At 45.9% G+C, this 25542-nt stretch overlaps 1 protein-coding gene across 1 annotated transcript in view; it reads left to right on the forward strand.

The window, feature by feature from the left end:
* The first annotated feature begins 8988 nt into the window (after positions 1-8988).
* LOC120053584 (LIM domain containing preferred translocation partner in lipoma) overlaps positions 8989-25542 on the forward strand; it is a 175722-nt gene continuing 159168 nt past the window's right edge. Inside the window, exon 1 of the mRNA XM_039000716.1 lies at positions 8989-9393. Within this exon, the coding sequence (XP_038856644.1) occupies positions 9222-9393 (172 nt within the window). The 5' untranslated portion in view covers positions 8989-9221. The remainder of the gene's footprint in view (positions 9394-25542) is intronic.

The following is a 25542-nucleotide window of genomic DNA, read 5'->3' on the forward strand; positions in this document are numbered from 1 at the left end:
GATAGATAGCTACTGTCTGTTGGTAGATAGATAACTACTGTCTGTTGGTAGATAGATAGATAACTACTGTCTGTTGGTAGATAGATAGATAACTACTGTCTGTTGGTAGATAGATAGATAGATAACTACTGTCTGTTGGTAGATAGATAACTACTGTCTGTTGGTAGATAGATAGCTACTGTCTGTTGGTAGATAGATAGATAACTACTGTCTGTTGGTAGATTGATAGGTAGATAACTACTGTCTGTTGGTAGATAGATAGATAGATAACTACTGTCTGTTGGTAGATAGATAACTAATGTCTGTTGGTAGATAGATAGCTACTGTCTGTTGGTAGATAGATAACTACTGTCTGTTGGTAGATAGATAACTACTGTCTGTTGGTAGATAGATAACTACTGTCTGTTGGTAGATAGATAACTACTGTCTGTTGGTAGATAGATAACTACTGTCTGTTGGTAGATAGATAACTACTGTCTGTTGGTAGATAGATAGATAGATAACTACTGTCTGTTGGTAGATAGATATATAGATAACTACTGTCTGTTGGTAGATAGATAGATAGATAACTACTGTCTGTTGGTAGATAGATAACTACTGTCTGTTGGTAGATAGATAGATAACTACTGTCTGTTGGTAGATAGATAACTACTGTCTGTTGGTAGATAGATAGATAGATAACTACTGTCTGTTGGTAGATAGATAGATAGATAACTACTGTCTGTTGGTAGATAGATAGCTACTGTCTGTTGGTAGATAGATAACTACTGTCTGTTGGTAGATAGATAGCTACTGTCTGTTGGTAGATAGATAACTACTGTCTGTTGGTAGATAGATAACTACTGTCTGTTGGTAGATAGATAGATAGATAACTACTGTCTGTTGGTAGATAGATAACTACTATCTGTTGGTAGATAGATAACTACTATCTGTTGGTAGATAGATAACTACTATCTGTTGGTAGATAGATAACTACTGTCTGTTGGTAGATAGGTAGATAACTACTGTCTGTTTGTAGATAGATAACTACTGTCTGTTGGTAGATAGATAACTACTGTCTGTTGGTAGATAGATAGATAACTACTGTCTGTTGGTAGATAGATAACTACTGTCTGTTGGTAGATAGATAACTACTGTCTGTTGGTAGATAGATAGATAACTACTGTCTGTTGGTAGATAGATAGATAACTACTGTCTGTTGGTAGATTGATAACTACTGTCTGTTGGTAGATAGATAGATAGCTACTGTCTGTTGGTAGATAACTACTGTCTGTTGGTAGATAGATAGCTACTGTCTGTTGGTAGATAGATAACTACTGTCTGTTGGTAGATAGATAGATAACTACTGTCTGTTGGTAGATAGATAGATAGATAACTACTGTCTGTTGGTAGATTGATAACTACTGTCTGATGGTAGATAGCTACTGTCTGTTGGTAGATAGATAACTACTGTCTGTTGGTAGATAGATAACTACTGTCTGTTGGTAGATAGATAACTACTGTCTGTTGGTAGATAGATAGATAACTACTGTCTGTTGGTAGATTGATAACTACTGTCTGTTGGTAGATAGCTACTGTCTGTTGGTAGATAGATAACTACTGTCTGTTGGTAGATAGATAACATTACATTACATTTTAGTCATTTAGCAGACACTCTTATCCAGAGCGACTTACAGTAGAGTGCATACATTTTATAACATTTTTACATACTGAGACAAGGATATCCCTACCGGCCAAACCCTCCCTAACCCGGACGACGCTATGCCAATTGTGCGTCGCCCCACGGACCTCCCGGTTGCGGCCGGCTGCGACAGAGCCTGGGCGCGAACCCAGAGACTCTGGTGGCGCAGCTAGCACTGCGATGCAGTGCCCTAGACCACTGCGCCACCCGGGAGGCGAGAGGGAGCGGGATAGGGAGGATAGAGGGGAGCGGGAAAGAGAGGGGAGTGGGATAGAGAGGAGAGAGGGGAGCGGGGAAGAGAGGGGAGTGGGAAAGAGAGGAGAGAGGGGAGCGGATTAGAGAGGGGAGCGGATTAGAGAGGGGGGCGGGAAAGAGAGGAGAGAGGGGAGCGGGTTAGAGAGGATAGAGGGGAGCGGGAAAGAGGGGAGCGGGTTAGAGAGGATAGAGGGGAGCGGGTTAGAGAGGAGAGAGGGGAGCGGGTTAGAGAGGAGAGAGGGGAGCGGGTTAGAGAGGGGAGCGGGTTAGAGAGGGGAGAGGGGAGCGGGTTAGAGGGGATAGAGGGGAGCGGGTTAGAGGGGATAGAGGGGAGCGGGTTAGAGAGGATAGAGGGGAGCGGGTTAGAGAGGAGAGAGGGGAGCGGGTTAGAGAGGAGAGAGGGGAGCGGGTTAGAGAGGAGAGAGGGGAGCGGGTTAGAGAGGAGAGAGGGGAGCGGGTTAGAGAGGAGAGAGGGGAGCGGAGGAGAGAGGGGAGCGGGTTAGAGAGGAGAGAGGGGAGCGGGTTAGAGAGGAGAGAGGGGAGCGGGTTAGAGAGGAGAGAGGGGAGCGGGTTAGAGAGGAGAGAGGGGAGCGGGTTAGAGAGGAGAGAGGGGAGCGGGTTAGAGAGGAGAGAGGGGAGCGGGTTAGAGAGGGGAGCGGGTTAGAGAGGGGAGCGGGTTAGAGAGGAGAGAGGGGAGCGGGTTAGAGAGGGGAGCGGGTTAGGGAGGAGAGAGGGGAGCGGGATAGAGAGGGGATAGGGGAGCGGGTTAGAGAGGGGAGCGGGTTAGAGAGGGGAGAGGGGAGCGGGTTAGAGGGGATAGAGGGGAGCGGGTTAGAGAGGAGAGAGGGGAGCGGGTTAGAGAGGGGAGCGGGTTAGAGAGGAGAGAGGGGAGCGGGTTAGAGAGGAGAGAGGGGAGCGGGTTAGAGAGGAGAGAGGGGAGCGGGTTAGAGAGGATAGAGGGGAGCGGGAAAGAGAGGAGAGAGGGGAGCGGGTTAGAGAGGAGAGAGGGGAGCGGGTTAGAGAGGAGAGAGGGGAGCGGGTTAGAGAGGAGAGAGGGGAGCGGGTTAGAGAGGAGAGAGGGGAGCGGGTTAGAGAGGAGAGAGGGGAGCGGGTTAGAGAGGAGAGAGGGTTAGAGAGGGGAGCGGATTAGAGAGGGTTAGAGAGGGGAGCGGATTAGAGAGGAGAGAGGGGAGCGGGTTAGAGAGGATAGAGGGGAGCGGGTTAGAGAGGATAGAGGGGAGCGGGAAAGAGAGGGGAGCTGAGAGCGGGATAGAGAGAGGGGAGCGGGTTAGGGAGGAGAGAGGGGAGCGGGTTAGAGAGGATAGAGGGGAGCGGGAAAGAGAGGAGAGAGGGGAGCGGGTTAGAGGGGAGCGGGTTAGAGAGCGGGCCCTGGTCTTGGTAAAGTCGCATTAGCTCGTTTAGCTATTCAACTAGCTGTCTAAAGCCGAGCGGGGTTAGGGCTGGGAGGAGAAGAGCGGGACAGGACCCGCTGCAGATGGGAACCTTTAATTATTAAAGCTGTGTTATCCGCGTGGCTGAGCGCTCACACGTTGCGTCACGTAGCATATGAGTGCGATTTCAACCCCCCTCTCTCCCTTTTCCCCTCCTCTCCTCTCCTCTGCCACCTACCCACTCCTCGACCCTCTATCCACTACTGACAAACCAGCCAGCAGCCAAAGTACACTATGAGAAACTTCTATCTCTACTCTCTCTGTGTTAAGTGTTGTTTTGATTGCTGCTTGGTGGGGCGGGAGGTAGGGAGGGGAGGAAGCGATGACCGGTTGATTTTAAGTGCACTCTGCTCCCGGTCTGAGTCCCTCTAGGTGTTTATCTAACATGTAACACTGAGGTCGGGCTGAGTCCCTCTGGGTGTTTATCTAACATGTAACACTGAGGTCGGGCTGAGTCCCTCTAGGTGTTTATCTAACATGTAACACTGAGGTCGGTCTGAGTCCCTCTAGGTGTTTATCTAACATGTAACACTGAGGTCGGTCTGAGTCCCTCTAGGTGTTTATCTAACATGTAACACTGAGGTCGGTCTGAGTCCCTCTAGGTGTTTATCTAACATGTAACACTGAGGTCGGTCTGAGTCCCTCTAGGTGTTTATCTAACATGTAACACTGAGGTCGGGCTGAGTCCCTCTAGGTGTTTATCTAACATGTAACACTGAGGTCGGGCTGAGTCCCTCTAGGTGTTTATCTAACATGTTACACTGAGGTCGGGCTGAGTCCCTCTAGGTGTTTATCTAACATGTAACACTGAGGTCGGGCTGAGTCCCTCTAGGTGTTTATCTAACATGTAACACTGAGGTCGGGCTGAGTCCCTCTAGGTGTTTATCTAACACATGTAACACTGAGGTCGGGCTGAGTCCCTCTAGGTGTTTATGTAACCCATGTTACACTGAGGCCGGGCTGAGTCCCTCTAGGTGTTTATCTAACCCATGTAACACTGAGGTCGGGCTGAGTCCCTCTGGGTGTTTATCTAACATGTAACACTGAGGTCGGGCTGAGTCCCTCTAGGTGTTTATGTAACCCATGTTACACTGAGGCCGGGCTGAGTCCCTCTAGGTGTTTATCTAACCCATGTAACACTGAGGTCGGGCTGAGTCCCTCTAGGTGTTTATCTAACATGTAACACTGAGGTCGGGCTGAGTCCCTCTATGTGTTTATCTAACCCATGTAACACTGAGGTCGGGCTGAGTCCCTCTATGTGTTTATCTAACCCATGTAACACTGAGGTCGGGCTGAGTCCCTCTAGGTGTTTATCTAACATGTAACACTGAGGTCGGGCTGAGTCCCTCTAGGTGTTTATCTAACATGTTACACTTGGCCCATTCCTCCATACAGATCTCCTCTAGAGCAGTGATGTTTTGGGGCTGTTGCTGGGCAACACGGACTTTCAACTCCCTCCAAAGATTTTCTATGGGGTTGAGATCTGGAGACTGGCTAGGCCACTCCAGGACCTTGAAATGCTTCTTACGAAGCCACTCCTTCGTTGCCCGGGCGGTGTGTTTGGGATCATTGTCATGCTGAAAGACCCAGCCACGTTTCATCTTCAATGCCCTTGCTGATGGAAGGAGGTTTTCACTCAAAATCTCACGATACATGGCCCCATTCATTCTTTCCTTTACACGGATCAGTCGTCCTGGTTCCTTTGCAGAAAAACAGCCCTAAAGCATGATGTTTCCACCCCCATGCTTCACAGTAGGTATGGTGTTCTTTGGATGCAACTCAGCATTATTTGTCCTCCAAACACGACGAGTTGAGTTTTTACCAAAAAAGTTATATTTTGGTTTCATCTGACATTCTCCCAATCTTCTTCTGGATCATCCAAATGCTCTCTAGCAAACTTCAGACGGGCCTGGACATGTACTGGCTTAAGCAGGGGGACACGTCTCGCACTGCAGGATTTGAGTCCCTGGCGGTGTAGTGTGTTACTGATGGTAGGCTTTGTTACTTTGGTCCCAGCTCTCTGCAGGTCATTCACTAGGTCCGAATATAGAATATAGCTGGTAAAACCATATTTTAATTTCTCACCTAATCTATCTATCGCTCGCTGAAGTTGATGTAGTGGGGTCACCATGGTGTAGGGCCTGGGCCTATTCACAACTGTATACATGTAAAGTGCCACAATGTCACGTTAGACAATAGATTACAACTTTATATAACCAGGTGCTGCTTGGAACATTTCCTGTTCGACACTTCAGTAAGATGTGTTTTGTTCACACGCATCAGGTTCTCTTTATTTTAATACGTCTCATATTATAGCGTTGAGAGCAGCAGGGATGAATTAGACCGTTTTGCATTAGAAGGACAGGTGGGTGTGAAACTGGTACGTTGTTGAAACAAACGTAGCGAGAGAGCGCTGTTGAAAGAGGAATGGAGGAATATCAACGCAGCGGCGGGCGGGCGGGCGGAGCAGGAGGATTTGAGCAGATATTAGAAAGATGAAAAGGTGCGTGGGACTTTCTCTGCTGCTGCTCTCTCTCTCTCTCTCTCTCTCTCTCTCTCTCTCTCTCTCTCTCTCTCTCTCTCTCTCTCTCTCTCTCTCTCTCTCTCTCTCTGCCCCCCCCTGCCTCCGCAGGGAGAATGTAACAGATGCGGGATGATAAACAACAACATCAACAAAAAGAACAAGGAAAAAAACACATGACATATAAAAATAGTTCATATATTTCAGTGTTCCAGAATGGGATGGTGATATATTTCAGTGTTCCAGAATGGGATGGTGATATATTTCAGTGTTTCAGAATGGGATGGTGATATATTTCAGTGTTCCAGAATGGGATGGTGATATATTTCAGTGTTTCAGAATGGGATGGTGATATATTTCAGTGTTTCAGAATGGGATGGTGATATATTTCAGTGTTCCAGAATGAGATGGTGATATATTTCAGTGTTCCAGAATGGGATGGTGATATATTTCAGTGTTCCAGAATGGGATGGTGATATATTTCAGTGTTCCAGAATGGGATGGTGATATATTTCAGTGTTCCAGAATGGGATGGTGATATATTTCAGTGTTTCAGAATGGGATGGTGATATATTTCAGTGTTTCAGAATGGGATGGTGATATATTTCAGTGTTCCAGAATGGGATGGTGATATATTTCAGTGTTTCAGAATGGGATGGTGATATATTTCAGTGTTTCAGAATGGGATGGTGATATATTTCAGTGTTTCAGAATGGGATGGTGATATATTTCAGTGTTTCAGAATGGGATGGTGATATATTTCAGTGTTTCAGAATGGGATGGTGATATATTTCAGTGTTTCAGAATGGGATGGTGATATATTTCAGTGTTTCAGAATGGGATGGTGATATATTTCAGTGTTTCAGAATGGGATGGTGATATATTTCAGAATGGGATGGTGATATATTTCAGAATGGGATGGTGATATATTTCAGTGTTTCAGAATGGGATGGTGATATATTTCAGTGTTTCAGAATGGGATGGTGATATATTTCAGAATGGGATGGTGATATATTTCAGTGTTTCAGAATGGGATGGTGAAGTAAGGTGTATTAGTGTCTTCAGTTGGAGAAGCAGTTGTTTTAACTCCTCAAGTCTTCTTCATAATAAAAGTTTTCTCGTTTTCATCATCTCTGTTTTCATCATCTCTGTTTTCATCATCTCTGTTTTCATCATCTCTGTTTTCATCATCTCTGTCATGGACATCTCTGTTATCATCACTGTCATGGACATCTCTGTTATCATCTCTGTCATGGACATCTCTGTTATCATCTCTGTCATGGACACCTCTGTTTTCATCATCTCTGTTTTCATCATCTCTGTCATGGACATCTCTGTTATCATCACTGTCATGGACATCTCTGTTATCATCTCTGTCATGGAAATCTCTGTTATCATCTCTGTCATGGACACCTCTGTTTTCATCATCTCTGTTTTCATCATCTCTGTTTTATCATCTCTGTCATGGACACCTCTGTTATCATCTCTGTCATGGACACCTCTGTATTCATCTCTGTATTCATCATCTCTGTTATCATCATCTCTGTCATGGACACCTCTGTTATCATCTCTGTCATGGACACCTCTGTATTCATCTCTGTCATGGACACCTCTGTATTCATCTCTGTCATGGACACCTCTGTATTCATCTCTGTCATGGACACCTCTGTATTCATCTCTGTCATGGACACCTCTGTATTCATCATCTCTGTTATCATCTCTGTCATGGACACCTCTGTATTTATCTAGCAGCATAGTAGGGCTGGGAATTGCAAACGCGTGCCTCACTATATGTCTGCTCCCGAGAGACGAGAAATGATGGAGACTTGTTTTGATCAGTCCTGACAACATGTTGCATCACTATTTAATAAGAAGATGGATAACAAGCTCTAGGATGAAAAAAAAAAAATCCCAGAGTTTTGACGCAGGTACAGCCAACTAGCGCCAGATAGCAACAAATACATCTATACTTGGAGTCCTAAATCAACCCCCCATCACTACAGAATACATACAGCCTTATTTAGAGTTAGTGTCATGTCATGTTGTTGTCATTGTCCTTTTCTTTCTGGACTCCAGGACCCACTGCAAGCCACGATATCTCCGTGTACTCTGGGTCTGAGAATGAGTCTTTCTTAACCGTGCATTATGTTGAAGCTACATTCTGGATGTATACGTAACGAGACGTAACCAATGGCTGCAGCACAGCAATTTTCTCTGTGGCACTGGTCAATCAATCAATCAATCAATCAAATGTATTGATAAAGCCCTTCTTACATCAGCTGATGTCACAAAGTGCTGTACAGAAACCCAGCCTAAAACCCCAAACAGCAAGCAATGCAGGTGTAGAAGCACGGTGGCTAGGAAAAACTCCCTAGAAAGGCCAAAACCTAGGAAGAAACCTAGAGAGGAACCAGGCTATGAGGGGTGGCCAGTCCTCTTCTGGCTGTGCCTGGTGGAGATTATAACAGAACATGGCCAAGATGTTCAAATGTTCATAGATGACCAGCATGGTCAAATAATAATAATCACAGTAGTTGTCGAGGGTGCAGCAAGTCAACACCTCAGGAGTAAATGGTCAGATTTCATTCCTCTTAGTTATGTTATTAACCAATAGGTGCCCTTCTTTGTGAATTTATGTTTAAATTCACTGCTGGACTGAGGGACCTTACAGATAATTGTATGTGTGGGGTACAGAGATGAGGTAGTCATTTAAAAATTAAATAGTGTTAAACACTATTATTGTCCCTACAACTTATTATGTGACTTGTTAAACACATTTTTACTCCTGAACGTATTTAATGTATTGAATCAAGACATTTCAGCTCTTCATTTTTTATTAATTTGTCCAAAATGTCCAAAAAATAATTCCATTTTGATTACAATGACACAACATCTCAATGTAATCCATTTTAAATTCAGGCTATAACACAACAACATGTGGAATACGATCGTTTTGAAGGCCGTGTATAAGCTAAGCTGTGGGACAGTATGATCTACACATGGTGAATCGAATCTTTACACACTGAAACCAATGTCTGCTTCCGTTTTGATTGGTGACAACGTTTCAACCACTCACGTCTTCCTCCGGTCAAAAAACTATGAGTCTGACCTTATCTTAACCTGGCTGGTTAGTTACTCTTCCTCCCCTTCCTCCTCTTCCTCTGCAGAACCATGTCGACCAGAGACTTAACCTGTCTTAACAGTTCCTCTGCAGAACCAATATGCCCGTTGTTTACGTAAGCTGAAGACTATACCCTAACTGTGTTCTTCCTCTTCTTCCTCCATCTTCCTCCTCCTCATCCTCTGTAGAACCATGTGGACCGGTGAAGGCGAGGTTCAGGTGACGGGGCGGATGGAGACCACCCCTGCCATGGGCGTGCCTAGTATCTCTGTTTCCCAGCAACAGGCCCCTAAGAAGTTTGCCCCTGTGGTTGCCCCCAAACCTAAGTTCAACCCGTACAAGGACCCCACTGACCTTGCAGGAGGTAAGAGAGGACAGGGGGGTGGGGGTGAGGACTTACTGATAACTGGTGGCATGCTTCTACACCTGCACTGCTTGCTGTTTGGGGGTTTTAGGCTGGGTTTCTGTACAGCACTTTGAGATATCAGCTGATGTACGAAGGGCTATATAAATACATTTGATTTGATTTATGCTTGTTGTAGCAAGTGACGCAAGAAGAAGGGTGCATGTATGGCAGAAGAAACTGAAGTGTTTTGTTGGCCACAATTGTATGGACTTCACAAAGTCTTGCGTTAGAATGGTGAAAACAGTTCGGACACAGCTCTAGACAACACTGATGCAGTGCACTCAAAGCCATAAACACACATTGGTTTACAATACAATTCCCACTCCTCTCCAGAGGAACAGTGTACATGCAGCTGACTAGAGTCTGAGAGCCATGGGGCCCCAGTACTGACTCCTATCCAGGGGGTTTAACCTCCTATGTAGCCCCAGTACTGACTCCTATCCAGGGGGTTTAACCTCCTATGTAGCCCCAGTACTGACTCCTATCCAGGGGTCATTAACCTCCTATGTAGCCCCAGTACTGACTCCTATCCAGGGGGTTTAACCTCCTATGTAGCCCCAGTACTGACTCCTATCCAGGGGTCATTAACCTCCTATGTAGCCCCAGTACTGACTCCTATCCAGGGGTCATTAACCTCCTATGTAGCCCCAGTACTGACTCCTATCCAGGGGGTTTAACCTCCTATGTAGCCCCAGTACTGACTCCTATCCAGGGGGTTTAACATCCAATGTAGCCCCAGTACTGACTCCTATCCAGGGGGTTTAACCTCCTATGTAGCCCCAGTACTGACTCCTATCCAGGGGGTTTAACCTCCTATGTAGCCCCAGTACTGACTCCTATCCAGGGGGCTTTAACCTTCTATGTAGCGCCAGTACTGACTCCTATCCAGGGGTCATTAACCTCCTATGTAGCCCCAGTACTGACTCCTATCCAGGGGGTTTAACCTCCTATGTAGCCCCAGTACTGACTCCTATCCAGGGGGCTTTAACCTTCTATGTAGCGCCAGTACTGACTCCTATCCAGGGGGCTTTAACCTCCTATGTAGCCCCATTACTGACTCCTATCCAGGGGGTTTAACCTCCTATGTAGCCCCAGTACTGACTCCTATCCAGGGGTCATTAACCTCCTATGTAGCCCCAGTACTGACTCCTATCCAGGGGGCTTTAACCTCCTATGTAGCCCCAGTACTGACTCCTATCCAGGGGGTTTAACCTCCTATGTAGCCCCAGTACTGACTCCTATCCAGGGGGCTTTAACCTCCTATGTAGCCCCAGTACTGACTCCTATCCAGGGGGCTTTAACCTCCTATGTAGCCCCAGTACTGACTCCTATCCAGGGGGTTTAACCTCCTATGTAGCCCCAGTACTGACTCCTATCCAGGGGGTTTAACCTCCTATGTAGCCCCAGTACTGACTCCTATCCAGGGGGCATTAACCTCCTATGTAGCCCCAGTACTGACTCCTATCCAGGGGTCATTAACCTCCTATGTAGCCCCAGTACTGACTCCTATCCAGGGGGCTTTAACCTCCTATGTAGCCCCAGTACTGACTCCTATCCAGGGGGTTTAACCTCCTATGTAGCCCCAGTACTAACTCCTATCCAGGGGGTTTAACCTCCTATGTAGCCCCAGTACTGACTCCTATCCAGGGGTCATTAACCTCCTATGTAGCCCCAGTACTGACTCCTATCCAGGGGTCATTATCCTCCTTTGTAGCCCCAGTACTGACTCCTATCCAGGGGGCTTTAACCTCCTATGTAGCCCCAGTACTGACTCCTATCCAGGGGGCTTTAACCTCCTATGTAGCCCCAGTACTGACTCCTATCCAGGGGGTTTAACCTCCTATGTAGCCCCAGTACTGACTCCTATCCAGGGGGCTTTAACCTCCTATGTAGCCCCAGTACTGACTCCTATCCAGGGGGTTTAACCTCCTATGTAGCCCCAGTACTGACTCCTATCCAGGGGGTTTAACCTCCTATGTAGCCCCAGTACTGACTCCTATCCAGGGGGCATTAACCTCCTATGTAGCCCCAGTACTGACTCCTATCCAGGGGTCATTAACCTCCTATGTAGCCCCAGTACTGACTCCTATCCAGGGGGCTTTAACCTCCTATGTAGCCCCAGTACTGACTCCTATCCAGGGGGTTTAACCTCCTATGTAGCCCCAGTACTGACTCCTATCCAGGGGGCATTAACCTCCTATGTAGCCCCAGTACTGACTCCTATCCAGGGGGCTTTAACCTCCTATGTAGCCCCAGTACTGACTCCTATCCAGGGGGTTTAACCTCCTATGTAGCCCCAGTACTGACTCCTATCCAGGGGGTTTAACCTCCTATGTAGCCCCAGTACTGACTCCTATCCAGGGGGCATTAACCTCCTATGTAGCCCCAGTACTGACTCCTATCCAGGGGTCATTAACCTCCTATGTAGCCCCAGTACTGACTCCTATCCAGGGGGTTTAACCTCCTATGTAGCCCCAGTACTGACTCCTATCCAGGGGTCATTAACCTCCTATGTAGCCCCAGTACTGACTCCTATCCAGGGGGTTTAACCTCCTATGTAGCCCCAGTACTGACTCCTATCCAGGGGCTTTAACCTCCTATGTAGCCCCAGTACTGACTCCTATCCAGGGGGTTTAACCTCCTATGTAGCCCCAGTACTGACTCCTATCCAGGGGGTTTAACCTCCTATGTAGCCCCAGTACTGACTCCTATCCAGGGGTCATTAACCTCCTATGTAGCCCCAGTACTGACTCCTATCCAGGGGTCATTATCCTCCTTTGTAACCCCAGTACTGACTCCTATCCAGGGGGCTTTAACCTCCTATGTAGCCCCAGTACTGACTCCTATCCAGGGGGCTTTAACCTCCTATGTAGCCCCAGTACTGACTCCTATCCAGGGGGTTTAACCTCCTATGTAGCCCCAGTACTGACTCCTATCCAGGGGGTTTAACCTCCTATGTAGCCCCAGTACTGACTCCTATCCAGGGGTCATTAACCTCCTATGTAGCCCCAGTACTGACTCCTATCCAGGGGTCATTAACCTCCTATGTAGCCCCAGTACTGACTCCTATCCAGGGGGCTTTAACCTCCTATGTAGCCCCAGTACTGACTCCTATCCAGGGGGCTTTAACCTCCTATGTAGCCCCAGTACTGACTCCTATCCAGGGGGTTTAACCTCCTATGTAGCCCCAGTACTGACTCCTATCCAGGGGTCATTATCCTCCTTTGTAGCCCCAGTACTGACTCCTATCCAGGGGTCATTATCCTCCTTTGTAGCCCCAGTACTGACTCCTATCCAGGGGGTTTAACCTCCTATGTAGCCCCAGTACTGACTCCTATCCAGGGGGCTTTAACCTCCTATGTAGCCCCAGTACTGACTCCTATCCAGGTATCTGGAGTCATAGAATGTCTACATTCAAGGGAGGTCTGGAAGGTCACGTCCCTCCACAGCAATGTGTCCCCGATAGCCCCCCCCAGTATCAATCTCCAGGATTACGTCTCAAAGGGCACCCCGTTCCCTGGTCATAATGTAGTGCGCTACATAGTGAACGACGTTCCATTTAGGACACCAGCTCAGCTCTGATTGGACCTGGCTAGAAGGCGTTTCTTTCCTTTACCGAGCGTAGTTTGATGATAACAGACTGATTAGGGACTGTGTGTGTGTGTGTGTGTGTGTGTGTGTGTGTGTGTGTGTGTGTGTGTGTGTGTGTGTGTGTGTGTGTGTGTGTGTGTGTGTGTGGTTGTGTGTGGTTGTGTGTGTGTGTGTGTGTGGTTGTGTGTGTGTGTGTGTGTGGTTGTGTGTGTGTGGTTGTGTGTGTGTGTGTGTGTGTGTGTGTGTGTGTGTGTGTGTGTGTGTGTGTGTGGTTGTGTGTGTGTGTGTGTGGTTGTGCGTGTGTGTGTGGGGGTCTCTGTGAGAACATGTGGTTTCTCTGTACAACATATACATGTCTTATCTGGGGCTGTCTGTCTCAAATGGCACCCTATTCCCTACATAGTGCACTACTTTAGACCAGAGCCCCGTTATGGGTGTGCACTACATAGGGGTTATGGGTTACCATTTGAGACCGACCTTTGCTGGCGTAGCCTGATAAAGCCACGTGGTGTTGTTGCTCAGTATCTGGTTCCTGATCAGAGTTGGTTTCTTCTGGTTGAGGACTTCATCGTCAGTGTTTAGTAACACTCTGCCGCAGCCGATTAACCTGGAAAAACATTGTATGAATCAGAGACCAACCATTCAAATACCTCAATGTTTTCTATTTCAATGGGTAAAAAAATAAAATAAATCATTATCTCAAATACATATTTTTTGGGGGGTTGTAAATATGTAGCAAATTCAACAGGTTTTTTATTTTGTGTGTGTGTGGTAATATCTAGCCTGCTCTGTGAACTGAAATAGCAAGTGTACTCTTTTCTTTACAGCAGACTTTACTTAAATCAACCCCCGCTTTGTATGTTCAGGTATATCATGAACAAAGACACAGCGCCGTACTCCATCAAAGAAATCCAAGGGTGATGTAAAAAAAAAACACTCAAGACTTTGAATTATGTTTTCATATTTTTTTTATATATTTTTTTTTACTCTGTGAAAAATACCAAAAATAGATGAGCCTTAATTAATACCGTTTTAATGCAACGATAAAGACGTTTAAGTCATATTCCTAATCAGTAAGCTTTTTAGGACTGACACAAAAAGAAACCTCACTGTTACTATGGAAACCACTATAGAATAGAGCCGCTATCAGCCAATTAGGGAGTGAAAGAACACCTTTTATTATTTAAAGAAATACCTAATAATAAATCCTCTAAAGAGGAAATTAACCAACGGCCAAAGTGCAAACCAGTATTTGTTCGGAAGTTGCTTTGAAAGCTTTGTGTAGAGAATTTGGAAAGGATTTGGCTCTTAAGCAAACAGGAGACTGACTTCCTCAGAGCAGGGTTCTACTTTAGACCAGAGTCCCTATTCCCTATATAATGGTTCTACTGTAGACCAGAGCCCCTATTCCCTATATAGTGGTTCTACTTTAGACCAGAGCCCCTATTCCCTATATAATGCACTACTTTAGACCAGAGCCTTATTCCCTATATAATGCACTACTTTAGACCAGAGCCTTATTCCCTATATAGTGCACTACTTTAGACCAGAGCCCTATTCCCTATATAATGCACTACTTTAGACCAGAGCCTTATTCCCTATATAATGCACTACTTTAGACCAGAGCCTTATTCCCTATATAATGCACTACTTTAGACCAGAGCCTTATTCCCTATATAGTGCACTACTTTAGACCAGAGCCCTATTCCCTATATAGTGCACTACTTTAGACCAGAGCCCTATTCCCTATATAGTGCACTACTTTAGACCAGAGCCCTATTCCCTACATAGTGCACTACTTTAGACCAGGGCCCTATGGAACCCTATTCCCTACATAGTGCAAAAGGAAATGAAATGGTATCCTGAAGGAATTTGTTATGCTAGTTCATTAACAGGAAAAACATTCACTTTTAGAGAAATGTAATTTATATAACTTGAAAACACACCAAAGCTACGCAGTAGGTCCACTACCTCAGGGACACATGCTTCAGGGTCTGATATGTATGAAAGCAAGTCATCTGCATACAGGGAAACTGTGTTCCAGTTCCCATCTGTAAATACCATGTATTAATGGTGTGGCCTTAATATGATACTAGAAAGGGGTTCTATTGCCAGGGCAAATAACAGAGGAGACATTGGACATCCTTGGCGTGTGGCCCTTGATAACAGGGGAAAATATGTACATGCAGTTTCTAAGTACTGGGATATGAAGTTCGAACCAAAGCCACATTTTCCCAGTACAGAGAGTAAATAGTCCTATTCTACTCTGTCAAACGCCCTTCTCTGCATCTAAGGAGATAGTTACTTTAGTAACGTCCAAAGATAGAAGAGAGCGTGTAACGTCGAGCTGAATGTTAGAGAAAGAGTGACGACCTTTTTAATAAATCCTGTCTCATCCGTTGATATGATGTCAGTCATAGTAGACTCTAATCGAGAGACTCTAGACTCTAATCGAGAGACTCTAGACTCTAATCGAGAGACTCTAGACTCTAATCGAGAGACTCTAGACTCTAATCGAGAGACTCTAGACTCTAATCAAGAGACGAGCAATTTCGGTAATATTTTTAACGTCTGCATTTAAAAGCAAGATCGGTCTGTATGAGTCACACTCAGAGATGCGTCTTTCTCCCCGGGTTTAAAAAAAAGTATGGTAAAGAACCCTGGTTCAGGGTTTGGGGTAAAGAACCCTGGTTCAGCGTTTGGGGTAAAGAACCCTGGTTCAGGGTTTGGGGTAAAGAACCCTGGTTCAGCGTTTGGGTTAAAGAACCCTGGTTCATCGTTTGGGGTAAAGAACCCTGGTTCAGGGTTTGGGGTAAAGAACCCTGGTTCAGCATTTGGGGTAAAGAACCCTGGTTTGGGGTAAAGAACCCTGGTTCAGCGTTTGGGGTAAAGAACCCTGGTTCAGCGTTTGGGGTAAAGAACCCTGGTTCAGCGTTTGGGGTAAAGAACCCTGGTTCAGCGTTTGGGGTAAAGAACCCTGGTTCAGGGTTTGGGGTAAAGAACCCTGGTTTGGGGTAAAGAACCCTGGTTCAGCGTTTGGGGTAAAGAACCCTGGTTCAGCGTTTGGGGTAAAGAACCCTGGTTCAGGGTTTGGGGTAAAGAACCTTGGTTCAGGGTTTGGGGTAAAGAACCCTGGTTCAGCATTTGGGGTAAAGAACCCTGGTTTGGGGTTTGGGGTAAAGAACCCTGGTTCAGCGTTTGGGGTAAAGAACCCTGGTTCAGCGTTTGGGGTAAAGAACCTTGGTTCAGGGTTTGGGGTAAAGAACCCTGGTTCAGCATTTGGGGTAAAGAACCCTGGTTTGGGGTAAAGAACCCTGGTTCAGCGTTTGGGGTAAAGAACCCTGGTTCAGCGTTTGGGGTAAAGAACCCTGGTTCAGGGTTTGGGGTAAAGAACCCTGGTTCATCGTTTGGGGTAAAGAACCCTGGTTCAGGGTTTGGGGTAAAGAACCCTGGTTCAGCGTTTGGGGTAAAGAACCCTGGTTCATTGTTTGGGGTAAAGAACCCTGGTTCAGGGTTTGGGGTAAAGAACCCTGGTTCAGGGTTTGGGGTAAAGAACCCTGGTTCATCGTTTGGGGTAAAGAACCCTGGTTCATCGTTTGGGGTAAAGAACCCTGGTTCAGGGTTTGGGGTAAAGAACCCAATTTGGCAGAACACTTCTTGAAGAATTCGATTGGGTAGTCATCTGGACCAGGGTATTTCCCACTTTGCATTGCTGTAATTGAATTGAAAATCTCCTATAACTGCAAAGATTGATCCATTTCCTCTGTCCTCTCTGTACTAATGGTAGGAGTTTGCGAATTGCCCCAAAAAAGTATTTATGATTGAATTGTCTTTAGGTGATACTGATGTGTAACATGTTTTGAAAGTATTATAAATTTAAATGGGATTAACTACTAAAACACTTGAGGTAGTGTACATTTTGAAGAAATGATTTAGCCTCTAAAAACAATTGTAAGTGTTTCCCAAAGTGTAGATGGAGAGATCGAATCTGTTTTATTTATCTCAGTAAAGATGTCAATAGCATTGGATAAAACGGTGCGGAAGGAATTGTTCGAAAGTAACAATGATTTTTTTTAAAGTTTCCATGGAGGGGGATCTGTACGATTCAATGAGAATGAGACGTCGAGTGACAGAGGAGAATGATCACTAACAACAGTGGAAGTATTCTACTTACTCAATAGAGGGAATAAGGGCTTTATCTACGAAGATGTAGTCTATTCTAGAATAGTAGTGGTGCACATGTGAAAAGAAAGAAAATGATTTGTTACCCGGGGGAAAATGAACCTCCCATGGAGCTACACGTCCTGCCTGGCTCATCATGCAGATTCAACTCTGAACCTTTTTGAAAGGAGTGTCACGCCCTGACCGTAGAGAGCTTTTTACGTCTCTATTTTGGTTTGGTCAGGGTGTGATTTGGGTGGACATTCTATGTTATTTTTTCTATGTTTTGTATTTCTTTGTTTTGGCCGGGTGTGGTTCTCAATCAGAGGCAGCTGTCTATCGTTGTCTCTGATTGAGAACCATACTTAGGTAGTTTTTTTCCCACATGATTTTTTTTGTGGGTAGTTATTTTTTGTTTAGTGTTTTGCACCTTTACAGGACTGTTTCGGTTTCATTTATTCTCTTGTTATTTTGTTTAGTGTTCAGTGTAAATAAAAAAAACATGAACACTTACCACGCTGCGCTTTGGTCCGATTACTCTTCTTCAGACGACGAAAACCGTTACAGGGGGATAATGATCTGGGGTTTGAACGACCCACACAATTCAAGTCGCCTCCAAAAAAATGAAATAGCGTGAGTTGAGATTTGGGCGGTAAAGAAATACGTTTGTTAATAAATAATGAACATCATCCCAGTTGGGAGCGTAAACACTTAGTAGCAAAACAGAGGTGTGAAAGAGAGAACCAAACCAAACAGCCTTGTGGGTCAGAGATGGTCAGCAGTTGGAATAGAGAGGAAAAACCTGCATAAGACCACCAATCATATCCTGTGACAAAATAAAAGGCATCTACTGAAAAGTTAGCTAAAATACTTTTGAAGAAAAGTATTTAATATTGAAATTAATAATGTAGGCAAAAAACGTCCCCGTCCCACCCGTCTCATCTCGTCCCCCCCCCCCACACAGTGAGTGTGTTTATCACTAGAGACCAGGGTTATCTCTACACCAGGTATCATAGTGAGTGTGTTTATCACTAGAGACCAGGGTTATCTCTACACCAGGTATCACAGTGAGTGTGTTTATCACTAGAGACCAGGGTTACCTCTACACCAGGTATCACAGTGAGTGTGTTTATCACTAGAGACCAGGGTTATCTCTACACCAGGTATCACAGTGAGTGTGTTTATCACTAGAGACCAGGGTTATCTCTACACCAGGTATCACAGTGAGTGTGTTTATCACTAGAGACCAGGGTTACCTCTACACCAGGTATCACAGTGAGTGTGTTTATCACTAGAGACCAGGGTTACCTCTACACCAGGTATCACAGTGAGTGTGTTTATCACTAGAGACCAGGGTTATCTCTACACCAGGTATCACAGTGAGTGTGTTTATCACTAGAGACCAGGGTTACCTCTACACCAGGTATCACAGTGAGTATGGGGTATACTCCAGCCACACAGTAATACCTTCTTCAGACCTTCTATTTGTAGCTAGATGCTTTCAAATGATGCCCACCTGACCAGATTGTGATTTAAAATGGTCCGTTTCTGTATTGCATAAACAACAACAGGAACTGTGTGGGTTGTGTTCCAACCAAAACAACTACTAGTGTGTTGTTCTAGTTCCTCAACGGCCCAGCTAGCTCAGCAAAGCACCTTATAGTTGATATATATATAAAAGTACATTGAAATGACTTAGGAGCTGTGCACAGTTTGGAGAGGTGTGGGGCCACTTGGAGACACCAGTTAGTCCTCTCACTGAAACCCACAGTCTGGAGAGGTGTGTGTCCACTTGGAGACACCAGTTAGTCGTCACTGAAACACACAGTTTGGAGAGGTGTGTGTCCACTTGGAGACACCAGTTAGTCGTCACTGAAACCCACAGTTTGGAGAGGTGTGTGTGTGTGTCCACTTGGAGACACCAGTTAGTCCTCTCACTGAAACCCACAGTTTGGAGAGGTGTGTAGCCACTTGGAGACACCAGTTAGTCACTGAAACCCACAGTTTGGAGAGGTGTGTGTCCACTTGGAGACACCAGTTAGTCCTCTCACTGAAACCCACAGTTTGGAGAGGTGTGTGTCCACTTGGAGACACCAGTTAGTCCTCTCACTGAAACCCACAGTCTGGAGAGGTGTGTGTCCACTTGGAGACACCAGTTAGTGCTCTCACTGAAACCCACAGTCTGGAGAGGTGTGGGGCCACTTGGAGACACCAGTTAGTCCTCTCACTGAAACCCACAGTTTGGAGAGGTGTGTGTCCACTTGGAGACACCAGTTAGTCCTCTCACTGAAACCCACAGTCTGGAGAGGTGTGGGGCCACTTGGAGACACCAGTTAGTCCTCTCACTGAAACCCACAGTTTGGAGAGGTGTGGGGCCGCTTGGAGACACCAGTTAGTCCTCTCACTGAAACCCACAGTTTGGAGAGGTGTGTGTCCACTTGGAGACACCAGTTAGTCCTCTCACTGATACCCACAGTCTGGAGAGGTGTGTGTCCACTTGGAGACACCAGTTAGTCCTCTCACTGAAACCCACAGTCTGGAGAGGTGTGTGGCCACTTGGAGACACCAGTTAGTCACTGAAACCCACAGTCTGGAGAGGTGTGGGGCCACTTGGAGACACCAGTTAGTCCTCTCACTGAAACCCACAGTTTGGAGAGGTGTGTGTCCACTTGGAGACACCAGTTAGTCCTCTCACTGAAACCCACAGTTTGGAGAGGTGTGTGTCCACTTGGAGACACCAGTTAGTCCTCTCACTGAAACCCACAGTTTGGAGAGGTGTGGAGACACCAGTTAGTCCTCTCACTGAAACCCACAGTTTGGAGAGGTGTGTGTCCACTTGGAGACACCAGTTAGTCCTCTCACTGAAACCCACAGTTTGGAGAGGTGTGTGTCCACTTGGAGACACCAGTTAGTCCTCTCACTGAAACCCACAGTCTGGAGAGGTGTGGGGCCACTTGGAGACACCAGTTAGTCCTCTCACTGAAACCCACAGTTTGGAGAGGTGTGTGTCCACTTGGAGACACCAGTTAGTCCTCTCACTGAAACCCACAGTCTGGAGAGGTGTGGGGCCACTTGGAGACACCAGTTAGTCCTCTCACTGAAACCCACAGTTTGGAGAGGTGTGGGGCCGCTTGGAGACACCAGTTAGTCCTCTCACTGAAACCCACAGTTTGGAGAGGTGTGTGTCCACTTGGAGACACCAGTTAGTCCTCTCACTGATACCCACAGTCTGGAGAGGTGTGTGTCCACTTGGAGACACCAGTTAGTCCTCTCACTGAAACCCACAGTCTGGAGAGGTGTGTGGCCACTTGGAGACACCAGTTAGTCCTCTCACTGAAACCCACAGTTTGGAGAGGTGTGTGGCCACTTGGAGACACCAGTTAGTCACTGAAACCCACAGTCTGGAGAGGTGTGGGGCCACTTGGAGACACCAGTTAGTCCTCTCACTGAAACCCACAGTTTGGAGAGGTGTGTGGCCACTTGGAGACACCAGTTAGTCACTGAAACCCACAGTCTGGAGAGGTGTGGGGCCACTTGGAGACACCAGTTAGTCCTCTCACTGAAACCCACAGTTTGGAGAGGTGTGTGTCCACTTGGAGACACCAGTTAGTCCTCTCACTGAAACCCACAGTTTGGAGAGGTGTGGAGACACCAGTTAGTCCTCTCACTGAAACCCACAGTTTGGAGAGGTGTGTGTCCACTTGGAGACACCAGTTAGTCCTCTCACTGAAACCCACAGTTTGGAGAGGTGTGTGTCCACTTGGAGACACCAGTTAGTCCTCTCACTGAAACCCACAGTCTGGAGAGGTGTGGAGACACCAGTTAGTCCTCTCACTGAAACCCACAGTTTGGAGAGGTGTGTGTCCACTTGGAGACACCAGTTAGTCCTCTCACTGAAACCCACAGTCTGGAGAGGTGTGGAGACACCAGTTAGTCCTCTCACTGAAACCCACAGTTTGGAGAGGTGTGTGTCCACCTGGAGACACCAGTTAGTCCTCTCACTGAAACCCACAGTCTGGAGAGGTGTGTGTCCACTTGGAGACACCAGTTAGTCCTCTCACTGAAACCCACAGTTTGGAGAGGTGTGTGTCCACTTGGAGACACCAGTTAGTCCTCTCACTCAAACTCACAGTTTGGAGAGGTGTGTGTCCACTTGGAGACACCAGTTAGTCCTCTCACTGAAACCCACAGTTTGGAGAGGTGTGTGTCCACTTGGAGACACCAGTTAGTCCTCTCACTGAAACCCACAGTCTGGAGAGGTGTGGGGCCACTTGGAGACACCAGTTAGTCCTCTCACTGAAACCCACAGTTTGGAGAGGTGTGGGGCCGCATGGAGACACCAGTTAGTCCTCTCACTGAAACCCACAGTTTGGAGAGGTGTGTGTCCACTTGGAGACACCAGTTAGTCCTCTCACTGAAACCCACAGTTTGGAGAGCTGTGGGGCCGCATGGAGACACCAGTTAGTCCTCTCACTGAAACTCACAGTTTGGAGAGGTGTGGGGCCACTTGGAGACACCAGTTAGTCCTCTCACTGAAACCCACAGTTTGGAGAGGTGTGGGGCCACTTGGAGACACAGTCCTCTCACTGAAACCATTATCATTTTTCTGTCTTATGTTGTCACCTATTTTCCAGGAATAGTCTTATTATGTTACTAAATGTTTTCAGAGTATTTTCAGATTTCGTTAACTACAAGGGGGAGGGGGAGGTCCTTCAGGAAGCCTGGCTGTGTCTTTGTCTCTTTCTGCTAAGGCCTCCTGGGGCTTTGTGGTTCCCACTTCTGCTAATGGTTCTACTAACAGTAATGCTACTGGGTGATAAACATGGTGATAAACATGGTCAACCAGAAGTCCCCCCCTTTTCCGTTTCAGATGTATAATCTCAGACTGCCTTGCATAATATCTAAATTTTCACTCAGACCGCACGGTAACATCTCATAACAGGAATTCCCACAGATGCATAAGCATACACATGTACACACACACACGTACAGACACACACACACACATACACACACACACACACACACACACACACACACACACACACACACACACACACACACACACACACACACACACACACACACACACACACACACACACACACACACACACACACACACACATACACACACACATACACACACACACACACACACACACGTACACACACACACACGTACACACACACACACGTACACACACATGCACCAAACCATGATAACACTACCGTGCTTGAACATTCGTTCCGTTTCTGAATATCTCTCTCTTGCAGTCAAATGTTATTCTGTCTTTGGTTTCTTCTCTCCTTTAAGTGGCTTAGCAGTTCATTGAGCTGAACATCAGATTCCACTAAGAATGGAGAGGCCTTGCCCTCGAGTTATGTCAACTTCATTAAGCATCTACATTACAGGGCATACCCCTACATTACAGGGCATAACCCCTACATTACAGGGCATAACCCCTACATTACAGGGCATAACCCCTACATTACATGCCATAACCCCTACATTACAGGCCATAACCCCTACATTACAGGCCATAACCCCTACATTACATGCCATAACCCCTACATTACAGGCCATAACCCCTACATTACAGGGCATAACCCCTACATTACAGGGCATAACCCCTATATTACAGGGCATAACCCCTACATTACAGGGCATAACCCCTACATTACAGGGCATAACCCCTATATTACAGAGCATAACCCCTACATTACAGGCCATAACCCCTACATTACAGAGCATAACCCCTACATTACAGGCCATAACCCCTACATTACAGGCCATAACCCCTACATTACAGAGCATAACCCCTACATTACAGAGCATAACCCCTACATTACAGGCCATAACCCCTACATTACAGAGCATAACCCCTACATTACAGGCCATAACCCCTACATTACAGGGCATAACCCCTACATTACAGATCATAACCCCTACATTACAGGGCATACCCCTACATTACATGCCATAACCCCTACATTACAGGCCATAACCCCTACATCACAGAGCATAACCCCTACATTACAGGCCATAACCCCTACATTACAGAGCATAACCCCTACATTACAGAGCATAACCCCTACATTACAGGCCATAACCCCTACATTACAGGCCATAACCCCTACATTACAGAGCATAACCCCTACATTACAGAGCATAACCCCTACATTACAGGCCATAACCCCTACATTACAGAGCATAACCCCTACATTACAGGCCATAACCCCTACATTACAGGGCATAACCCCTACATTACAGATCATAACCCCTACATTACAGGGCATACCCCTACATTACATGCCATAACCCCTACATTACAGGCCATAACCCCTACATTACAGAGCATAACCCCTACATTACAGGCCATAACCCCTACATTACAGAGCATAACCCCTACATTACAGGCCATAACCCCTTCATTACAGGCCATAACCCCTACATTACAGGCCATAACCCCTACATTACAGAGCATAACCCCTACATTACAGGCCATAACCCCTACATTACAGAGCATAACCCCTACATTACAGGCCATAACCCCTTCATTACAGGCCATAACCCCTACATTACAGGCCATAACCCCTACATTACAGGCCATAACCCCTACATTACAGGGCATAACCCCTATATTACAGGCCATAACCCCTACATAATTAACAGTGTTAATTTAAGGGTAATGAGGTTCTGTATAATTCACAGTGTTAATGTACAGTTCTGAACTGTGAGGTATGTTTGATCCAGGCAATTTAGAAATACAAATCGGGCAGGTTTAATTTAATTTTAACAACAGAAACTTAAAATATGTCCTTACGGGATACTCGTGCACAACGAAATGCAAACAAAGAAATGCCCGCAACTACAGAGGACAAACATAGGTACATGGTAAGCGTTGACTTGGGCCAATCGATGTAGTCGGCGTTGAATTCCACAAAGCCTGGTCTCCGTTGGTGGAGTTTATCAGACACTTCCTGTCAGTTGAGTTTAGTCACCTGGTTTATATGTAGGATATATTAATTATTCTGTTTTTATTTTTACATTTCACCTTTATTTTAACCAGGTAGGCTAGTTGACAACAAGTTCTCATTTACAACTGAGACTTGTTGCTGTCTGGTTTTGGTCAACTCAATGACACGGGGGGGGGGGGGGGGGGGGGGGGGGGGGGTATGAAAATGAGATGGCTATCAAACACTCTGACAGCAGCAGAGTATTCCAACTAGTACGTGTCCCAAATGGCACACTATTCCCTATGTAGTGCACTACTTTTGACAAGGGCCTATTGTAGTAGTGGGGATATAGGGTGCCATTTTAATGCCGTGGTTCTCTCCTTTGTAATACGTTTGGTCTGTTTGTAGTTTGTGTGTATTCCATTTAATAACAGACACTTTTATCCAAAGCCAGTTTCCGTAGCGCGTGAATACATGTTCATATTGGTGACATACAGGTCTAGACATGTACACTACTATTTGTTTATAACTTAGATCATCTCTGGGGAAAAAAAAGGAGAAGCAACCTGAAAACCCAGCCTTTAATGTGTTGTGCTGTTGAACATGTATCTCTTTCATAAACATTCATAAACATTCATAAACATTCATGTTCACATCCAGATGCGGTATCTCCATAATTATGCAAATGCAGCTGACTTAAGAGCATCCTTCCCTGCTGATTGGTCGGTTTTTACAACCAACTAGGCATTAAATAGTACAATCAGTTGCAACAGTGAAAACAGGAACTTGATCATCCAGCTGATAACAACAGAAATTACCCAAAACAAAAGAAAAAGTAAGAAAGCACCTAATTTCCATAGTCTTCTGACAATAGGTGTTTGAATCCTGGCTCGGACTGATGTACTCTAATATTCTGTGACAGTGTGAGGACATGGAGGGGGGGGGGGGGTCCAAAATGGCACCCTATATCCCCACTACTACAATAGGCCCTTGTTAAAAGTAGTGCACTATATAGGGAATAGTGTGCCATTTGGGACACGTGCTAGTTGGAATACTCTGCTGCTGTCAGAGTGTTTGATAGCCATCTCATTTTCATACCCCCCCCCCCCCCCCCCCCCCGTGTGTCATTGAGTTCATACATTGGAGAATGTAACCTTGTTTGAACGACGCCAAGGGCAGCATTTTCATTTTTTATTTAGTATTTCGATTTTTATTAGGCTTAAGGCTATTGATTATCGTTGTAATATTTTATGGTTTTGATGTCATTTTTAATTGTTTAAATTGTTGATATAGTCAATGGCTGATGGTCAAATAGTCAATGGTTGATGGTCAAATAGTCAATTGCCACATAGAAATATGCAGGGTCTAGGTGGAGGAAATTATAGCCCTGAAAAGG

The sequence above is a fragment of the Salvelinus namaycush genome, chromosome 9 (genome assembly GCF_016432855.1).
Source record: "Salvelinus namaycush isolate Seneca chromosome 9, SaNama_1.0, whole genome shotgun sequence".
In the NCBI taxonomy this organism is placed as follows: Eukaryota; Metazoa; Chordata; class Actinopteri; order Salmoniformes; family Salmonidae; genus Salvelinus; species Salvelinus namaycush.